This window comes from Denticeps clupeoides, chromosome 15, assembly GCF_900700375.1.
Source record: "Denticeps clupeoides chromosome 15, fDenClu1.1, whole genome shotgun sequence".
Lineage (NCBI taxonomy): Eukaryota > Metazoa > Chordata > Actinopteri > Clupeiformes > Denticipitidae > Denticeps > Denticeps clupeoides.
Window position 1 is genome coordinate 15,747,419 of NC_041721.1, and position 15,774 is coordinate 15,763,192.

At 43.2% G+C, this 15,774-nt stretch overlaps 1 protein-coding gene across 1 annotated transcript in view; it reads left to right on the forward strand.

The window, feature by feature from the left end:
• Window positions 1–14,371, forward strand: part of tmem178bb (transmembrane protein 178Bb) — a 75,759-nt gene extending 61,388 nt beyond the window's left edge. Inside the window, exons 4-5 of the mRNA XM_028955512.1 lie at window positions 7,584–7,721; window positions 10,911–14,371. Of these exons, the coding sequence (XP_028811345.1) occupies window positions 7,584–7,721; window positions 10,911–11,161 (389 nt within the window). The 3' untranslated portion in view covers window positions 11,162–14,371. The remainder of the gene's footprint in view (window positions 1–7,583; window positions 7,722–10,910) is intronic.
• The last annotated feature ends 1,403 nt before the right edge of the window (window positions 14,372–15,774 follow it).

Genomic DNA, 15,774 nt, shown 5'->3' on the forward strand with positions numbered 1-15,774 from the left:
GAGTGAGTGGGTGGGTGATCTCTATTTTGTACCTGGCAACCTCATCTTACCAGTAGTACTGGAATGCCCATCTTTCCAGGACCACGGTTTGAAGTACCTCCATTTCCAGCCAGTATTAGTTCGACACAGTACACCGCAGCAGGTTCAAAAGCGTGTCATTTCTTTGTCTCCCCGCAAATCAAAGCTCCGCAAAGCGTGACCCGAAAATCAGGCATGACCTGCAGAATCCATCCAGCTTTCTGATCTTGGTGGTCGGAACGAATCCAATTCCCTTTGATTCTCTTCCAAAATGACATTACGATGATGTTCTTGCAGAACAGTGGAGGCAGTACTTTGAATAACCCTGCTTTAAAGTCAGTCTAATGTTCTGGGGTGCACAATTTAGGCTTCCACCCAAACCGTTTTTGCCGTCTCAGCCCATATAATCTTCTTCCACATGGTTTCAGGGTCTTCTTTCTTCATCATTATTTCAAACTGCAGTCTGTGCAATTGCCTCCGTTTCTCATCTTCCATCCTAGCTGTTGCCAGAGGCTTGCCGGTGGCCTCCCTGATGAGAATTCCTGTTACCAACGCTCTTCTTGTCAGTAATGTAGATTAACAGTTACAATCAGAATATGACTCCAGAGGATATCCAGTCTTATATTCTTATATTCTATTTGGACCTGGGGCTTCCTGTATTATTCTTGTTTTTTTTATATATATATGCTTGCATGGTAATTCATTTTAAATCATGTGATTTCCCACAGGAGAGTTCGATTCAAATCGCTATGTGGTCCAAAAACCTGTTGATTTTCATAGTAGTTTAATTTCTATGTAAATTTCAGTTCTTTTATTTATTTCTCCATTAAACCCCAGTTTTGCGAGACAATACATATTCAGATTTTAAGTAAGTAGAGGTTCGAAATACCTTGTATGTGTGCATGTGTATTAGTGCGTAGGAGGGTGCAAGAGGCGTCAGTTGCTATTTTCGTAAGACATCCCCCAGACAGGCTTTTTAACACTCTGGAGCTGAACCAGCGATAGGCAGAATGCTATTATTCCATCGCAGACTGGCGACATCACATGAATACCAACCTCCCCGTTGCTCAAAGAAATAATTGTCCGTCTTATTTAAGCCACGCTCATGCGTCTAGCTGAGGAATAGGTGGCGGTGATGTTACAAAATGAGAGTTTAACACTCTGTGTGAAGGAGATTCAGAGCACAGAAATGTCATGTTAAGCATATCTGGTCTTGAAGCCCCTGTGGCTGCTGTTTACAGATGCAGTCTCATCGTGACGACAAGTCTGTCACTTCCCCTGTCACTGCTATAGCCCTGATGGATGGGCGATAAGAGTGCATCGCTACAGCAAAAGATGCCAGCTGTCCTGTCACTATGCGCCCACGGAGAGCCTCCTGGTCAGAGATGATTGATGGCCCCGTGCCCCACCTCGACCTTCATTTTAAACCCCATTCTCCCGCTCCTCAGACCATCGTATGAATGGCAGCAGCCTAAGGATTGATGCACTTTTATGTTCGGTAAAAAGGGCGCTAGAGCTGTCAATCACCTCCGCCTTCCCATGGCCAGAGTTTTGTTAAGCTGGTGTAGTTTCCCTGAGTGGGTGCCATTAACCAGAAAGGAGCACAGTCTCTGTCCGCTGGGATCACGAACCAAATGTTCTTTATACGTTTACATGTTCTAAAGAAAAATCATATTTTCCAGCGCACGGAATTTTATAACGTCTCTCTCTCTCATTATTTTTCAGGAAGAATAAAATATTTACATTTTTAGTAATTAACACATTGTATTGCATCAAAGTAAACCACAGCTCTCTCAATATTTTACTCCCAATATTCATTTGCAACATTTGAGAACCTTTGCAATTACTGTATCATTAAAGGGGCAATGTACATGGTTAAAAATATTGTTCTGAATAATTTATAAAATTCAGTTTATTCTAATTTACATTTACAGCATTTATCCAGAGCGACTTACAATCAGTAGTTACAGGGACAGTCCCCCCCCTGGAGACACTCAGGGTTAAGTGTCTTGCTCAGGGACACAATGGTAGGAAGTGGGATTTGAACCTGGGTCTTCTGGGTCATAGGCGAGTGTTTTACCCACTAGGCAACTACTGCTAGGCTACTAGTGGATTCAGTGGTATGGTTGTGAACTTTCTTGTGAAATTCTTCACCCTTCTAATGAATGTGTCAGAAATTGCACCTTTAACAATTAATAAATTAAGATTACCTGTCCACTTCCCCTAATTTTACTAACCTATGAAGGGGTGTTTGGTGTGTGTTTTATTGCTAGCTATAGTTTATGGTTGTTTAAAAATTAAACATCATAGGAATTTGATAATGACCAGGTTGAATTACCAGGTTGTCCTTCCCATATTTGTCAAAAGAATTTTGATTCCATCCAGACGCGTTACAATCCCTGACATAAATGCAATGTTTTAACGCAACCACATAAAGTCCGAGCCTCCTTCTCGCCAGCAAACGTCCTCCACCCATACAAACCCAGAGACGGAATGGCCCCAGCCTTTTACCACCCACGCCTTCTGCTAATTCAATTTTCACTCTCGATTGTTTTCTCCCTGGTGGCAGTTGACATGGGGTAATGAAATTAAGCTGCAGAGCGCTGGCGGGTGGGTTAAAGTCACAATCCGCTGTAATGTAAGGCAAGGGAGGATAAAGGGGACAAGACCCAGAATTCAGCAGTTCAACACTACAACCAGAGCAGGCGTCATAGTAGATTCTACTCAGGACCAGTTTGGGCATGGCTTAGTTGTGCCTTGCCTGTTCTAAAAGATGAGCAGCCGTCATACATGATAGACAGAGCTTGTTCAACGGCGCGTCACAAAAACAGTCTCATCTTATCGTCACAAACATGCAATTTGCATTTTCAGGGATGAAAAGGCCACATTAGTTATTTTCTCCAAAGAGCTGCTGCATTCTGTTCAGTCCCGAATATGAAAGCGTTGAAACATAATGGAGAAAGGAAATGGTGGCACAGGGCGGAACAATGGCGGCTAATAATGGACAGAAAAAATAAATAAACCAAAGCCAGCGCGGCATCTGTCAGCAGCTGATACTGTATATGAATGAACATGGCTATTATCCCGAGCATGCGGGAGCTTACCATTTTTTAATCTTCGCGAGGGGGAGAGGGTCCGTCAGAGAACCGCGGCCCTGCGTGACAGTACGTAATCATTCCCGCTGTCAGCATCTGAGGTTTCGGTTTTTTTGTTTTTTTTATTTTCCCGTTTTAATGCCTGTGGTGAAATTTTATTCCCTCATTGTGAATGTACTGTATAGATTTGTGCATGTTTGCACATGGGAGACGGAACGAGCGTGTCACTGTGTTCTGGGGTTCGCGACACTGTTTTCAGAACGCAGTCTATTTGTGCCCCCAATAAATATTCCAAAGCGTAGTGCTTATTAAAACGGTGCGATGCAAATCATTGCCCTGGGAGCAGGTGCGACTGCCCTGTTTCCCATCATCCTCCTCCTGTTCTCCTTGGCCGCGCTGGCCGCCACGGCCGACGCCCCTGACTGCGAAAGCTAATTACCCCTGTGTACCGCATTACCGTCATTTTGGAGTGAGTGTGTTTTAGACTCGCCCAGCGCACTGTTTAATATTCACGGGAAAAAGGGAGGAGAGAGGCGACAGAAAGGGCTGTGGGGTGTTTGGCTCGCGGGCTACACATAAAAAGACAGCCTGGTAATCCGCCATCGGAGACAATGGTTTCGCTAAACTGTCCGCCTCCGAGGGGATTAGGGCTGCAGTCGGACCGTGCAGACAGCGATTAACCGCATTTCACACAAACACCGTGCTCCGAGTACCTTTCCATCGACTGTGTACCTGTGGTGACGGTTTGTACCCTTCTAGAACTTCACACAACATCATCGTAGGCACAGAAGCATTAACATTACATTTACATTTACAGTATTTCCCAGACGCCCTTATCCAGAGCAACTTACCATCAGTAGTTACAGGGACAGTCACGTTGTGTCTTGCTCAGGGACACAATGGTAGTAAGTGGGATTTGAACCTGGGTCTTCTGGTTCATAGGCGTTGACCACTAGGCTACTACCACCCTTATGAAAAAAAGAAGCATCAGCGGTTTTGTGCCTGAACCATTCGTGAAAATGCGCTGGACTTTGGTCATCCTGGACCCTCACTGTGCTGCACCTTTCATGTGTAACGCCCTGTACACTTCTCGGCTGAAAGCCGCCTTCTGGTAAGCGAAATGAACTTAAGTTACTGAAGTCCGACCCATTTTGGGACCATACAATGAAGCTTTGTTGGAACAGTGAAGAGTAAACTAAGTATGATAAATCAGAATTGGAAACTTTGCAGGAAACAATAATGTGCGAGCGAGGCCAAGTAACATAATGTATATGGAATATGGTGTGATCGATGTAACAGAATGCATAGAATGATTATGTTCATAGTTGGGACCAGAGTGAACCAGGACGTACTACCTCACTGATGGTGACCCAAAAGCACTCTCTTTTGTCCTGATTGGAGGATGGTCCAGTCCAGGCTGCGATTGTGTAGACTGCGGTGCGGAGCCGCATCAGTAGCAGTAACAGACCGTACTTCTTCCGCTGCCATGTGAAGGAATTGGTAATACCACAGGCCTCTTATCCACATTATTACAATAGAGATGGATGGAGATACGAGAGTTCTTCATCTTCACTTGTGAACCGTCCCAGGTTCAAATCCCACCTACTACCATTGTGTCCCTGAGCAAGACACTTAACCCTAAGTTGCTCCAGGGGGGACTGTCCCTGTAACTACTGATTGTAAGTCGCTCTGGATAAGGGTGATGTAGTCATTCTTAAATTTGATGGGTAGCCAGTGATGGGTAGCCAACAAGTGGCCTGAGGTGCCATGATGGGAAAGTCTTGTGGGGGGCTGGATTGGTATTTGCAGTTAGACATCTTGTTACAAACCTACAGAAGAAAAGCTGAAATATTGGGCGACAGGGCATTATACTCACAATGTGAGAAAGAGTAAAGGAGAAATCCCGGAAGAATATCAAGAGAGAATGGAGAGTATGGAGACCTTTTCTAGCTCAGTGTCTCTTTCTCACATTTCATTTCTGACTCTTCCTCTGGAACCTGACCAGAAATCCCTCTGACGTCAGTCTGGTGCAGTCCTGCTCCACACCGCCCCCTGTCTTTCGCTCGTCGCCACCACAGGCTGCGACTTCTGGGTGACAGCTGGGCCCGGTGATTGAAAAGGCCATAAAATATCTGTCTCAACAGGTGACACAGCTGTCAAACGCCGGAGTCGGCACATTTTAATCTTCGCCACTGCTTTCTTGAAAACAAACAGCAGAGGACAAGAATGCTCTTTACATTCTCTCTGCTCCTGTAGCCGTCTGCTTCTTTGTCATATTTACTGGCTTGAAGTAGAATAACACTGCTCATGCCACTTACGATGCGTTTCATGTTGTTCGCAATGTGAAACGGAAGGGTGAAGGAAGGCATTTTCTTAAATGTGCTTCATTAACGAGTCAGCAAATTAGACCGAACACATAAACTGTACAGTTTTAGATTACATGGGACAATATTTGTGTGCTTGGAAATCTCAGCCAAGTAAGGAGGGAGGAATCAGGATCTTGGCCTTGGCCTGTTGCCAGATTGGATATTTTTTTCACATTTTGGGAATAGTAATAGTAGATTTTTGAATAGTAAATGAGGAACTCAAATCAAATTGTGTGTCTTTTTTTTTTTTTCAACAATATTTTTATTAATTTTAAACAGGGATATAACAGGGTAAACATGTAATGTTTCAATATACTGTACATTTTATAACCCCCTTATGAACCCTATTGTAATTTTTTGGTCTTTTTTCAATGACTGTTGGCTGAACCAAATGTAAAAATGTAAATCATCTTCATTTGGGCTCCCCCAGTAAAAAAATAGTTCATAAAACATAATTTTGTGTGAGTTTGTGTTCTGGGTTATGATATCTACACCTCTTTTACATGCTGACAACTGCCACTCAGTTTCTGTGCTGATTTGGTTAGCCAGAAACAGCGGGTCTGCATTTCTGCAGTACTGCATTCCAAAAGCATAAATATACAGACTATTTCACTTAAGATATCAATTCAAAGAAAACCAAAGGAAATTGTGCGAGGTTGATGCAACCTGGGCTTTTGTGAAATACTCTTGAGCTATGGTTACATAGTCAATAGCCATGATTGTTATGCAGTTTTGATCCACAGAGATGGCTGTTATAGATCTCAGCTAGACTGGTCAATAACGCAATGAGTGTGGGGTTTATGATCAAGCCTCACTTTAAAATGCGACACTCAAGTTGTGGAGTCCTCAATTTGTGATGTATGCAAGGCAATCAGGCCTGTTTCTTGCAAACAGATTAGTGTTCTTCCAGAATGCCTGCTTAGGTCATTTGTCCAACAGTTTTATGTCTATAAGGCATTGTGCATTTTTACTGTCAAACGATGAATCGCTCAGATCAATAGATTAATCTGGGTTTGTTTGCCCCCAAATCTCAATCCATGATGAAACCATGGGGGAATATCATGTTGGTGATCAGTAACTGTCCAAATTTGATTTGTATGGGAAGTACTCTGGACCAACATGCATGAGGCTAAATATTGGAACTGCCTGTGTTTATTGTTTGATCAGGTCAAATGTACATTTCCTTGGTTGCTCGCTGTCCACTCCTTGGTCCATGTGACATTAGAAAGCATCTTTACAAATTACATGAACATTTTTCTATTGACTATTGAATTTTTTTAATTACATTTTATTAAGTATTTCAGAAGACCTTTAAATGAATAACAGTACACTATATATAAGCCTGTAAATACAGAAGGGGGTTCAGTTGCATTAAATCAACCAGTGTATCGATTATGGAAAAACTAGCCATTAACAAATGTTCCCAATGGAAAGGGAGATTTTTTTTTTATTTTTTGCACTTTCTTTCCATTCCTTTATCTCCGCGCACGGCCTCTTTAACCCAGCCTGTCCTCTGCCGTCCCAGGTGGAGACTCCGAACCGTGACATTAGCCTCTACGGGGATGCTAGCAGTCTGTGACCTGCCCGCTAGCTACTGTGCATTCGCCGCTGCTAACAAACACAACGTGACTTCAGCCTTTTTTTTCTCCCCTCAGAGCCGTTTCAAAGCCGCACAGTTAGTGGGGAGAGGGGCGGTTTTTATTTATTTATTCCCAGGAAATATGCGAGCACAGCAGCTTCCTGGCCTTTGTTGTTTTTCATTTCCTGTTTAGCTTTATCATTTTCTGCCCCGTGTGGCACTTTTAGTTTACGTTAGCCAAAAAGATTTAAATTAATTATAAAAGTAAAACATTAATAGATAAGTTGTCACACATTCACACAGCGTTCATCTTGACCTCTCTTGGCAAAACGAAACATTTTCAAAACATTCATGCTAGCCGTTCGTATACAGCAGACAGACTTATTATATGGACAAATCGTGTACATAACCTACATAACTTTCCATTCAGATGAGAATACTGACTCATTTGGCAATTGGTTGTTATCTTTTGAAACTTTTAATATTGCTGATGAGTACATTCTTGTTCCCTATTTGTGGCCACAGACTTGCGACGAATGACCGCAGGGTTCATGGGCATGGCAGTGGCCATCATCCTTTTCGGATGGATCGTTGGGATCCTGGGCTGCTGCTGGGATCGTGGTCTCATGCAATATGTGGCTGGCTTGCTGTTCCTCATGGGAGGTGAGTGATACACTTACTATAAAATTTGAATGTCTGTGTCTTTGAATTGGCTTCTATTTGAAAACTTAGCATATTAAACATCATTTTTAAGTGCTATAACATGCTAACCAGTGAGCAACCTTGTATTGTAGTATTGGTTTTACCTAAAGAGGTGATAGTGAGCCACTGTCATGTAAGTTTAGCCTTATCTAGGTCATCTAGGTCAGAGAAGTGAAGCTTCCTTTAGAACATATTTCAAAATCTTGCCAATTATGTTGAAGGTATCGCACCCCAGTTATTAACATTTACATATATGTGTGTGTTTGTTTGTTTGTTTGTTTGTTTGTTTGTTTGTTTGTTTGTTTGTTTGTTTACAGTACAGGCCAAAAGTTTGGACACACCTTCTCATTCAATGTGTTTTCTATATTTTCATGACCATTTACGTTGGTAGATTCTCACTGAAGGCATCAAAACTATGAAAGAAAACATGTTTTATATTCTAGTTTCTTTGCTCTGATTACTGCTTTGCACACTCTTGGCATTCTCTCGATGAGCTTCAAGAGGTCGTCACCTGAAATGGTTCTACAACAGTCTTGAAGGAGTTCCCAGAGGTGTTTAGCACTTGTTGGTCCCTTTGCCTTCACTCTGCGGTCCAGCTCACCCCAAACCATCTGGATTGGGTTCAGGTCCGGTGACTGGAGGTCAGGTCTCCACTTTTTGTTAAGTACATAACTCCACATGTGTTCATTCATAGTTTTGATGCCTTCAGTGAGAATCTACCAACGTAAATGATCATGAAAATAAAGAAAACACATTGAATGAGAAGGTGTGTCCAAACCTTTGACCTGTACTGTATATCTGTGTGTGTGTGTGTGTGTGTGTATACACAGATTATATTTATATTCATATTCATATTTACATTTATTTTTAGCTTAATTTAGTTGTATTTAGTTATATTTAGCTGTGTAAGAACTAAGTATATCTGTTTGACGTTGTTTTAAAAATGCTTTTAATTTTTGGCCTATGCACCATCTCAAACAAAACATTTGCATTTTTTATTCATCCCCTTCTGCTCAGGCCAGTCGACAGATCACTCAGTCTCTGCAGTGTTTCCCAGGCGCTGAATAATTTCAAGATTAAAACAATTGTTATTTGTCAAATTGCAAACAGCGTGGAACAAATGAGAGCCCTTTGGGTACATTCTGATTCCTTCTGCTGGCTGTAATGCCTTTATGAAGGTCACAATTGGCTACTAACTGTATAATGCTGTAAATCACGTGATAAGAGTGCTCTGCAGTCTGCTGGGAGTCCTCAAGGATATTGAATTGTAATGTGAGCTTCAGCCACTGTGACTCACATAAAGAGGAATTCGCCACAGCCCTAAGCATCACTGCGCTAACATTTTGATTCACAGCGGAGACTGCCGAGTCTGGCATCTCAGATAATTGTTTCTGGCGGACATTTAGATTTCACTGAGCTATGAATCAACCAATGCTGCTTCTATGACATGTCTGGTGTTTTCTCTCTTTTTGGGGGCCCTGGAGATTAAATCAATAGAGGAATTATTTTACATGTGACTTGGAGCTACAACAAGGCAACATGCTGCTTGCTCTTAATGTATCACAGCAAAGGACGGCCACTCACAGCTCACACAAAGGGGGCCATTACGACATTAAGACTGACTGGGTTCTACACTAGTTTTTATGTTCAATCAAAAGTCCAACCAAACAAAGGACATAAACTGAAATGTTCTGAACAACCACATTGGACTCCAGCTATAATGATATGAAAGTATTTATAAAACCCAAAAATCTTATAATCTACACCTGGATAACTGGGTATGAGTAGGATTTTTTTGTTGTTATATTGTTGTTGTTCTGTGTACAGACAGGGCACGTTTTCTATTGATTACATGTATCGGACCATTCTATTTTTTTTTACATAGTTTCACTTCCTGAAACTTTGTACTTGTCACTAGGAATTTCTCTACTAGACATTTTTTACTAACATAAGAGGAACTAATACGGTTTAACTGAATAGTGATTGGTTTTAGTGGTCAACTGATAAATCAGGTTGATTTATTATATGCAATGCAATGCGCAAAACATGTATTATTTCATGAAAAAAAGTATGTATTATACAATAGTAGGGTGGTAGTAGCCTAGTGGGTAAAACACATGTCTATGAATCAGAAGACCACAAAGTCACAGGTTCAAAGACCAGCTTGTGTCCCCGAGCAAAACAGTTAAATGTTGTAAAATGTAAATTCTCATAGGTCAACCTTTATGAGTAGCGGCAGTTCAGTTGCCTGTTCCATTTTTAGGTGTAATGAATGGAAAAAATAAATAGTTTTCTTGGGAAATACTGAGTGAACGTTTCAGTGCGTGCCGAAACACCGCCATCCTTTAGTACGTTTGGTGAGTCAAGGTACATTATGTTTCTGCTTTCATGTCATTGAGAATCAGCTGCGCCCATAATTGCCCGTCATTGCTTTTTGCTGCCAGTAAGCCTCTTCGCTGCTCTCACACAGCCACCAAGTGAAATAACACACCCTGGAATACAGCCCTTGGTCCCAGGAGAGCGCTGCTTGGTTATGTAAAAGGCTAACATTTGGATGAGTGATGAGTTCGAGGGGGATTATCATACTGTTTAATGCCCTGTGTGTGTGTGTGTGTGTGTGTGTGTGTGTGTGTGTGTGTGTGTGTTGCTCATTAATATGACGTGATGATTTTATTCATAAAAATGCAAAAGGACAGGCCAGTGATATTGCCACCCCACTGACGGCTAATATAACGCACATACTCACACACAACAGTGAGCAGAGCCAGAGACGCAATTAAGATGGGTCCAGGATTAATGCAATGCCCCTGTGTTTGCATAATGAGGAGGCAATTAAAAAGCCAATTAAGATGCTAAGACATTAAAGCATTGGGAGCAGAGTGGGCCGGTGCTGAAGGCCTGCTAGTTCCCGCCCATTGCCCATTGTTTCAGTCAATAGGACAGTTGGAACGGGGAACAGGCTCGAGCGGAACGGGCTCACATGACCTTTAGTCCAATCCCACGTCAACCATTCCTATAAAGACGTGGTTTCTGCATTTTACTTGAGTCACGAAATGTACGAGTTGCAAATGCACACTGGAGCATATTTGTCAAATGAATGTTTTTTCGTTTTCCATGTGCAGTTTTTAGACTTTCTTCTGTTCTTTGCAGGAACCTTCTGCATCATCTCCCTCTGCACCTGTGTCGCCGGCATCAACTTTGAGCTCTCGCGCTACCCGCGCTATCTGTACGGCCTGCCCGACGACATCGGCCACGGGTACGGCTGGTCCATGTTCTGCGCCTGGGGGGGTCTGGGCCTGTCGCTCATCGCTGGCTTCTTCTGCACCCTGGCCCCCTCCGTCCAGCCCATGCCACGCTCCACCTGCCCCAAATCCAGGCAGGAGAATGGCACAGTGTGCTAAAGGAGAGGAGATGGGAATCTTCCTTAGACACACACACACACACACACACACATATACTTACAGATATAAATATATATATATACACACACACACAAATACACACACAAACCATTCCTTCATTTAGAATCATTTCCAAACGGGCCTCTTTTTTATTACTATTATAATGAGTATAAAATAAGTGTCATGATCCTTGAGACAAGAAAGAAAATGACCAACTTGAGTTAACGTTCCTCAGAAGTGGCAGGAACTTGACAGGAGACCCATCTGACACGCGGAGAACTTCCCTGAGCGGGTGGTCTGGAGAAGTGTCTTCCTGTGGTCTCCATGTTGTCCTCATTGCCTACACACCGGGGTGGTATTACTGACTGAAAAAGAGCACCTTCACCTGGTCGAGGAGGACCTGTTGGGCAGATGGCCGATGGAGCAAGTGACTCAAATCTTTTTTCTTTTTTTTTTTGGTGGAAACAAAGAGCTATGGATTACAGAGTACTCTACTCCAGAACATTACAGGCACAAAAAAGAGAGCTGATATTTTTTGGCGAAAGCTGAGGAACAGAGGAAAGCTAGGACCTGTTTGGCAGGGACTGGTCATGCTCCACCACTGTACAATATGTATAGAATATTACTGAAACAAATCCATGCTGGGATTTTTTTTTAAAAAGCATTTTTTTTTCTGTTTCCCCCTCCCCTCTGCCCCATCCAGAGGGAATTTCAGATGACATTTTAAACATCAAATCGTCTTTTAGCTCCATATGTATTTTTCTTTTCTTTTTTTTTCTAAAACGTGTTTAGATGACTGTGTGTTATGTGAGAAGTGTGTATGTCTGTTTTTTTTTTTTCTTTCGTTCATAGAGAAAGTGTGTGTGGGAGGATTTTTTTTGTTGCTGTTTTTTTTGCCGTCTCTGTGGAAAATAAAAGAACAAAAAACAAAACTATGACAACAGCAGAGAACAAAACCAGTTGTTAAAAGGAGAGAAAAAAGGCGGGGACCTGCCTGGAGGGAGAAGAGGTGTGTTTGATACCCGGAGCGGAGAGAGATAGCGCCTCCCCGATGTCTGAGGGAGGAAGAGAGCGAGAGAGGTTGCGGGTTGCTGCTTTTCTGGCTATGCCATGCTGGACCGAGGCCTGGTCCCGTGTTCTGAAGGGCTTTGTTCATTGGAAAACTTTGAACTCGTGTCCATGTCCAGACTTCCCCTCTCCTGGACGAAAAGGACGAATGGAGCACAAGCTTAATACAATCACGCCGCTGTGCAGAGTAGCAGCTTCACAACGGAGGCATTATCTAACGCCCGCTTCAGGCTACGCGCTTTTAAGCCTGATTTGGAGACAAATTGGCAGTTTATTGGCACCCGCTAATCATTCCACAAACAATGTGGCGTGCTGTTAGTTCTCATTTCATGGCAGAATGTCATGACCATTTGGGGGGTGCAGTAAATACCCCCACCACCGACCACATGTGTAGTGCAAGCCCTAAACGTTCAGAGAGTTGTGTAGTGTGAGCTGTAGAGCGATCCGATTTGTCGTCAGCTGCACCGTTGCAATGTCCGATTCCCGTAGGCGGGGCTGGACAGAATCTGGAATTTTTATTAAAAAGTGATCTGAGCTAAACGCCAAACTGGTTCTCCAAGACCGATCCGGTAATGGGGGTCAGTCCAGTTCTACCACAGATATTTGGCCAAAGCACCATCTTCTGGATGGCGTAGGAGCTGCTCCAAAATCGCCGCAGGTTACCGTGGAAACCGCGGAGTCTCCAGTCTCATTAGTCAATGCACGCCCACGAGGAACCCACCGCGGCCCTTAATGAGGCATTAGGCTCGTGTCATCAGCAGTTTGAAAATGACGTGCGTTTCAGAAGGAGGAGAGGAGCTGTAGGTAGAAGGTGGAGGGAACGTCGGCCCTTCTCGGGACTCGGGAAGGGAATTTGTGGCGGAGCTGTCCCTAACGGTTGGCAACATGCACACCAGCATCACGCTGGCTTTGGCTGAGCTCCTCAGTTCTCCACCGAGAGCCTGGTGAGGAGCGGATGGAAGGAGTCCAGCCACTGACAGACAGAGACATATGCTTTTTGTTTCTTAGGATCGCTCCTCATTTCCTCAGCGACCTCGAGACAAACGGACGGGAAAAGCACAGCGTTCACCTCATTTAACGCTTTCCTTCACACGGCCCAGCATTTGTTCTACCTTATAATCCTTTCAGTCCTTTCTGCATCAAGGCCCACCTGTGGTCACTGTCACCCACTGTCACCTGGTAACCAGGAGGAGAATTAAGAAAGACCCAAAGGTTTTGGAGGCTTCTTGCAGGACGTGTAGGTGGCAGAACTCTTCTGTTCATTTTGAACTTCGCATTTTGCCGGGACTCGAGGGTTTCCCTCGAGCAGCAGCTGATAACACAGTTGGCCATGAAATTACATTAATGTCACTGAAGCCACCGCTAAAATGTTCCTCTGTGTCTGTGTTAGAATATTCTGGATGGGCATGAAGGGGGTGGGGGGATTTCAGTCAGCCGGCCTTACGTAAGACAGACCTTCTCTGACTCAATTTAATGGGCAAATGTTGATCTCGGCCCACGCCCATTACACAAGAAAGCGGGTCAGCCGCTCGGCTTGGTCCCTCGCAGGTACGGGAAAAAAAAACATGGCCTAGATTCGCCGAGATTAGAGGGGGGGGGTGAAGGATGCGGCTGCGTTCCTGCAGAAGCACAGTCTGGTCCCTCACCAACACACTTACAGCGCAGTGGCCCGCGCCTCGTTTTTTTTTTTTTTCTTCTTAGGAGAAGCACAGTAAGTTTGGGGGTAACGGAGAGCCCTCTGCCAATGAGTACAGTTCGGAGTTTCTGGCTTCTGAAAGGTAGCAGGGGTTCGAAAGACCGTTTTTTTTTTGTGTCTTCTCAAACTTAATCAGCATCCTATGATTTGCCTACGTCATTTGAAGGAGGAGGGGGGACATCAAAAAAGATGCGAAGAAGTGATGATCGCTGGTAGGGAAGGGGGTAAAATTATGGCCGAGAAAATCTCCAGGATTCATCCAGCATGTTTAAAGCAAAGGCAGCCAATCACGCCGGCCGTCGTGACTTGGCCTCGCGTGGAAGCACAGCCTAAGGCTTCGAATTGGATTTCGACGCCACCTCCTTCTCCCTGCACCCCCACCTCCTTTCTAAAGGTGTATAATATTAGACAGAGACGCTGCACATTTTTAAAGGGACATTTAAAAAGGAAAAAAAATCTATAAATCTTTTTTTTTTTTTTCATCAGTAATGTGTCTGTTGAGTAAACAATACAGATAATAAAAAAAAAAAGAAATACGTTGAATATAAGAAAAGGAAAAAAAATGGAAATGTTAATCTGTGGAATGTAAAACCATTACAGAATAAAAATTCATTGGTGTGTTTACTTGTACAGTAGGATGTCTGTCTTGATTTTTCCAAATATGTAATGACATTATTATAAAATTTACAAAGGAAATGTAATTTTAATAAGGAAATGGACATGGGTTCTCCGCATGTGCTCTATCAGTCAAAACATTCAATGCACCTACTCATTTATTGGTCTTGAATTTTTTTTACAGCATAAAACAAAACTGCAGACACAGGACTATGAAATAACACATTTGAGGGTAGGAAATAAATGAAAAAAATAGCAAACAATGCGAACGGTTGAACATTCGATTCTCTCCAAAGGCTCATTTCACACTCTTGGGTTCTGTCCACCACCTTAAGTTAGAAAGTGGGGACGGTTTTTAAAAAGTCCTGAAGGTTTATACCGAACACCTTCTTATCCTTCACTCATGTTAATGAGCATCTCATCAAGCGGCTTTTGATGATGATGAAGGTAAAAAGAGACGATTCATCAAACATACTTCACGTTCTCCAGATACAACAAATACTAAACGTGTTCCTCGCGTTGGATTCCTCAAAACGTCTCCAACTTAGTCTCCATAACCGCCAGAGAGTAGGTGCTTCCACACTTTTAACTGGTGAGTAGATTATAGATTCTGTTTTTACAGATGTGTAGAAATAGGATATTGTGTCATGAAATACTAATTACTAAATACTAAGTAATATGAGTGATCTTGGTTATTTTAATGAAGGTATCAGGCCAGATTATGATGAAGATGCCAGTTCTGGTACCTTCTGTGTGTGTGTGTGTGTGTGTGCGCGTGATTGGGGGAGACGAAGACTTAGGGCGGTAATGTCATGCAGAAGATTGATGGGATGTGCGCCCGCTCGGCTGCGGGGAGGGATTACACAGCTTCACGCGGCTGACACCGGAGGTAAGTAAACACCTCCCTGTCAGCGGTTGTCATGGAAGCGCACATTCAATTTCTATTCGATTGTCTGAACCTGCCAGGTTTTATTGTAGAAACAGCGGCAGGAACAGTCACGTGATCGCTGGATACTAAACAGACGCTGACGCAGGAATAGCAGGGCGATGATGAAGGGATTTTTGAAATGCCACTGAATTCTGAGCCCAGTTATAGATGGGTGACAACGTGAAAGTAAAGATGTTGGCTGGATGCTCACCATCACAAACAACAAGAATGACTTCAGACCCCAGAAAAGTCACTTTTCATTGTCATTTCAGCAATATAGGGTTGTAGAAATATGGAATTTATTCA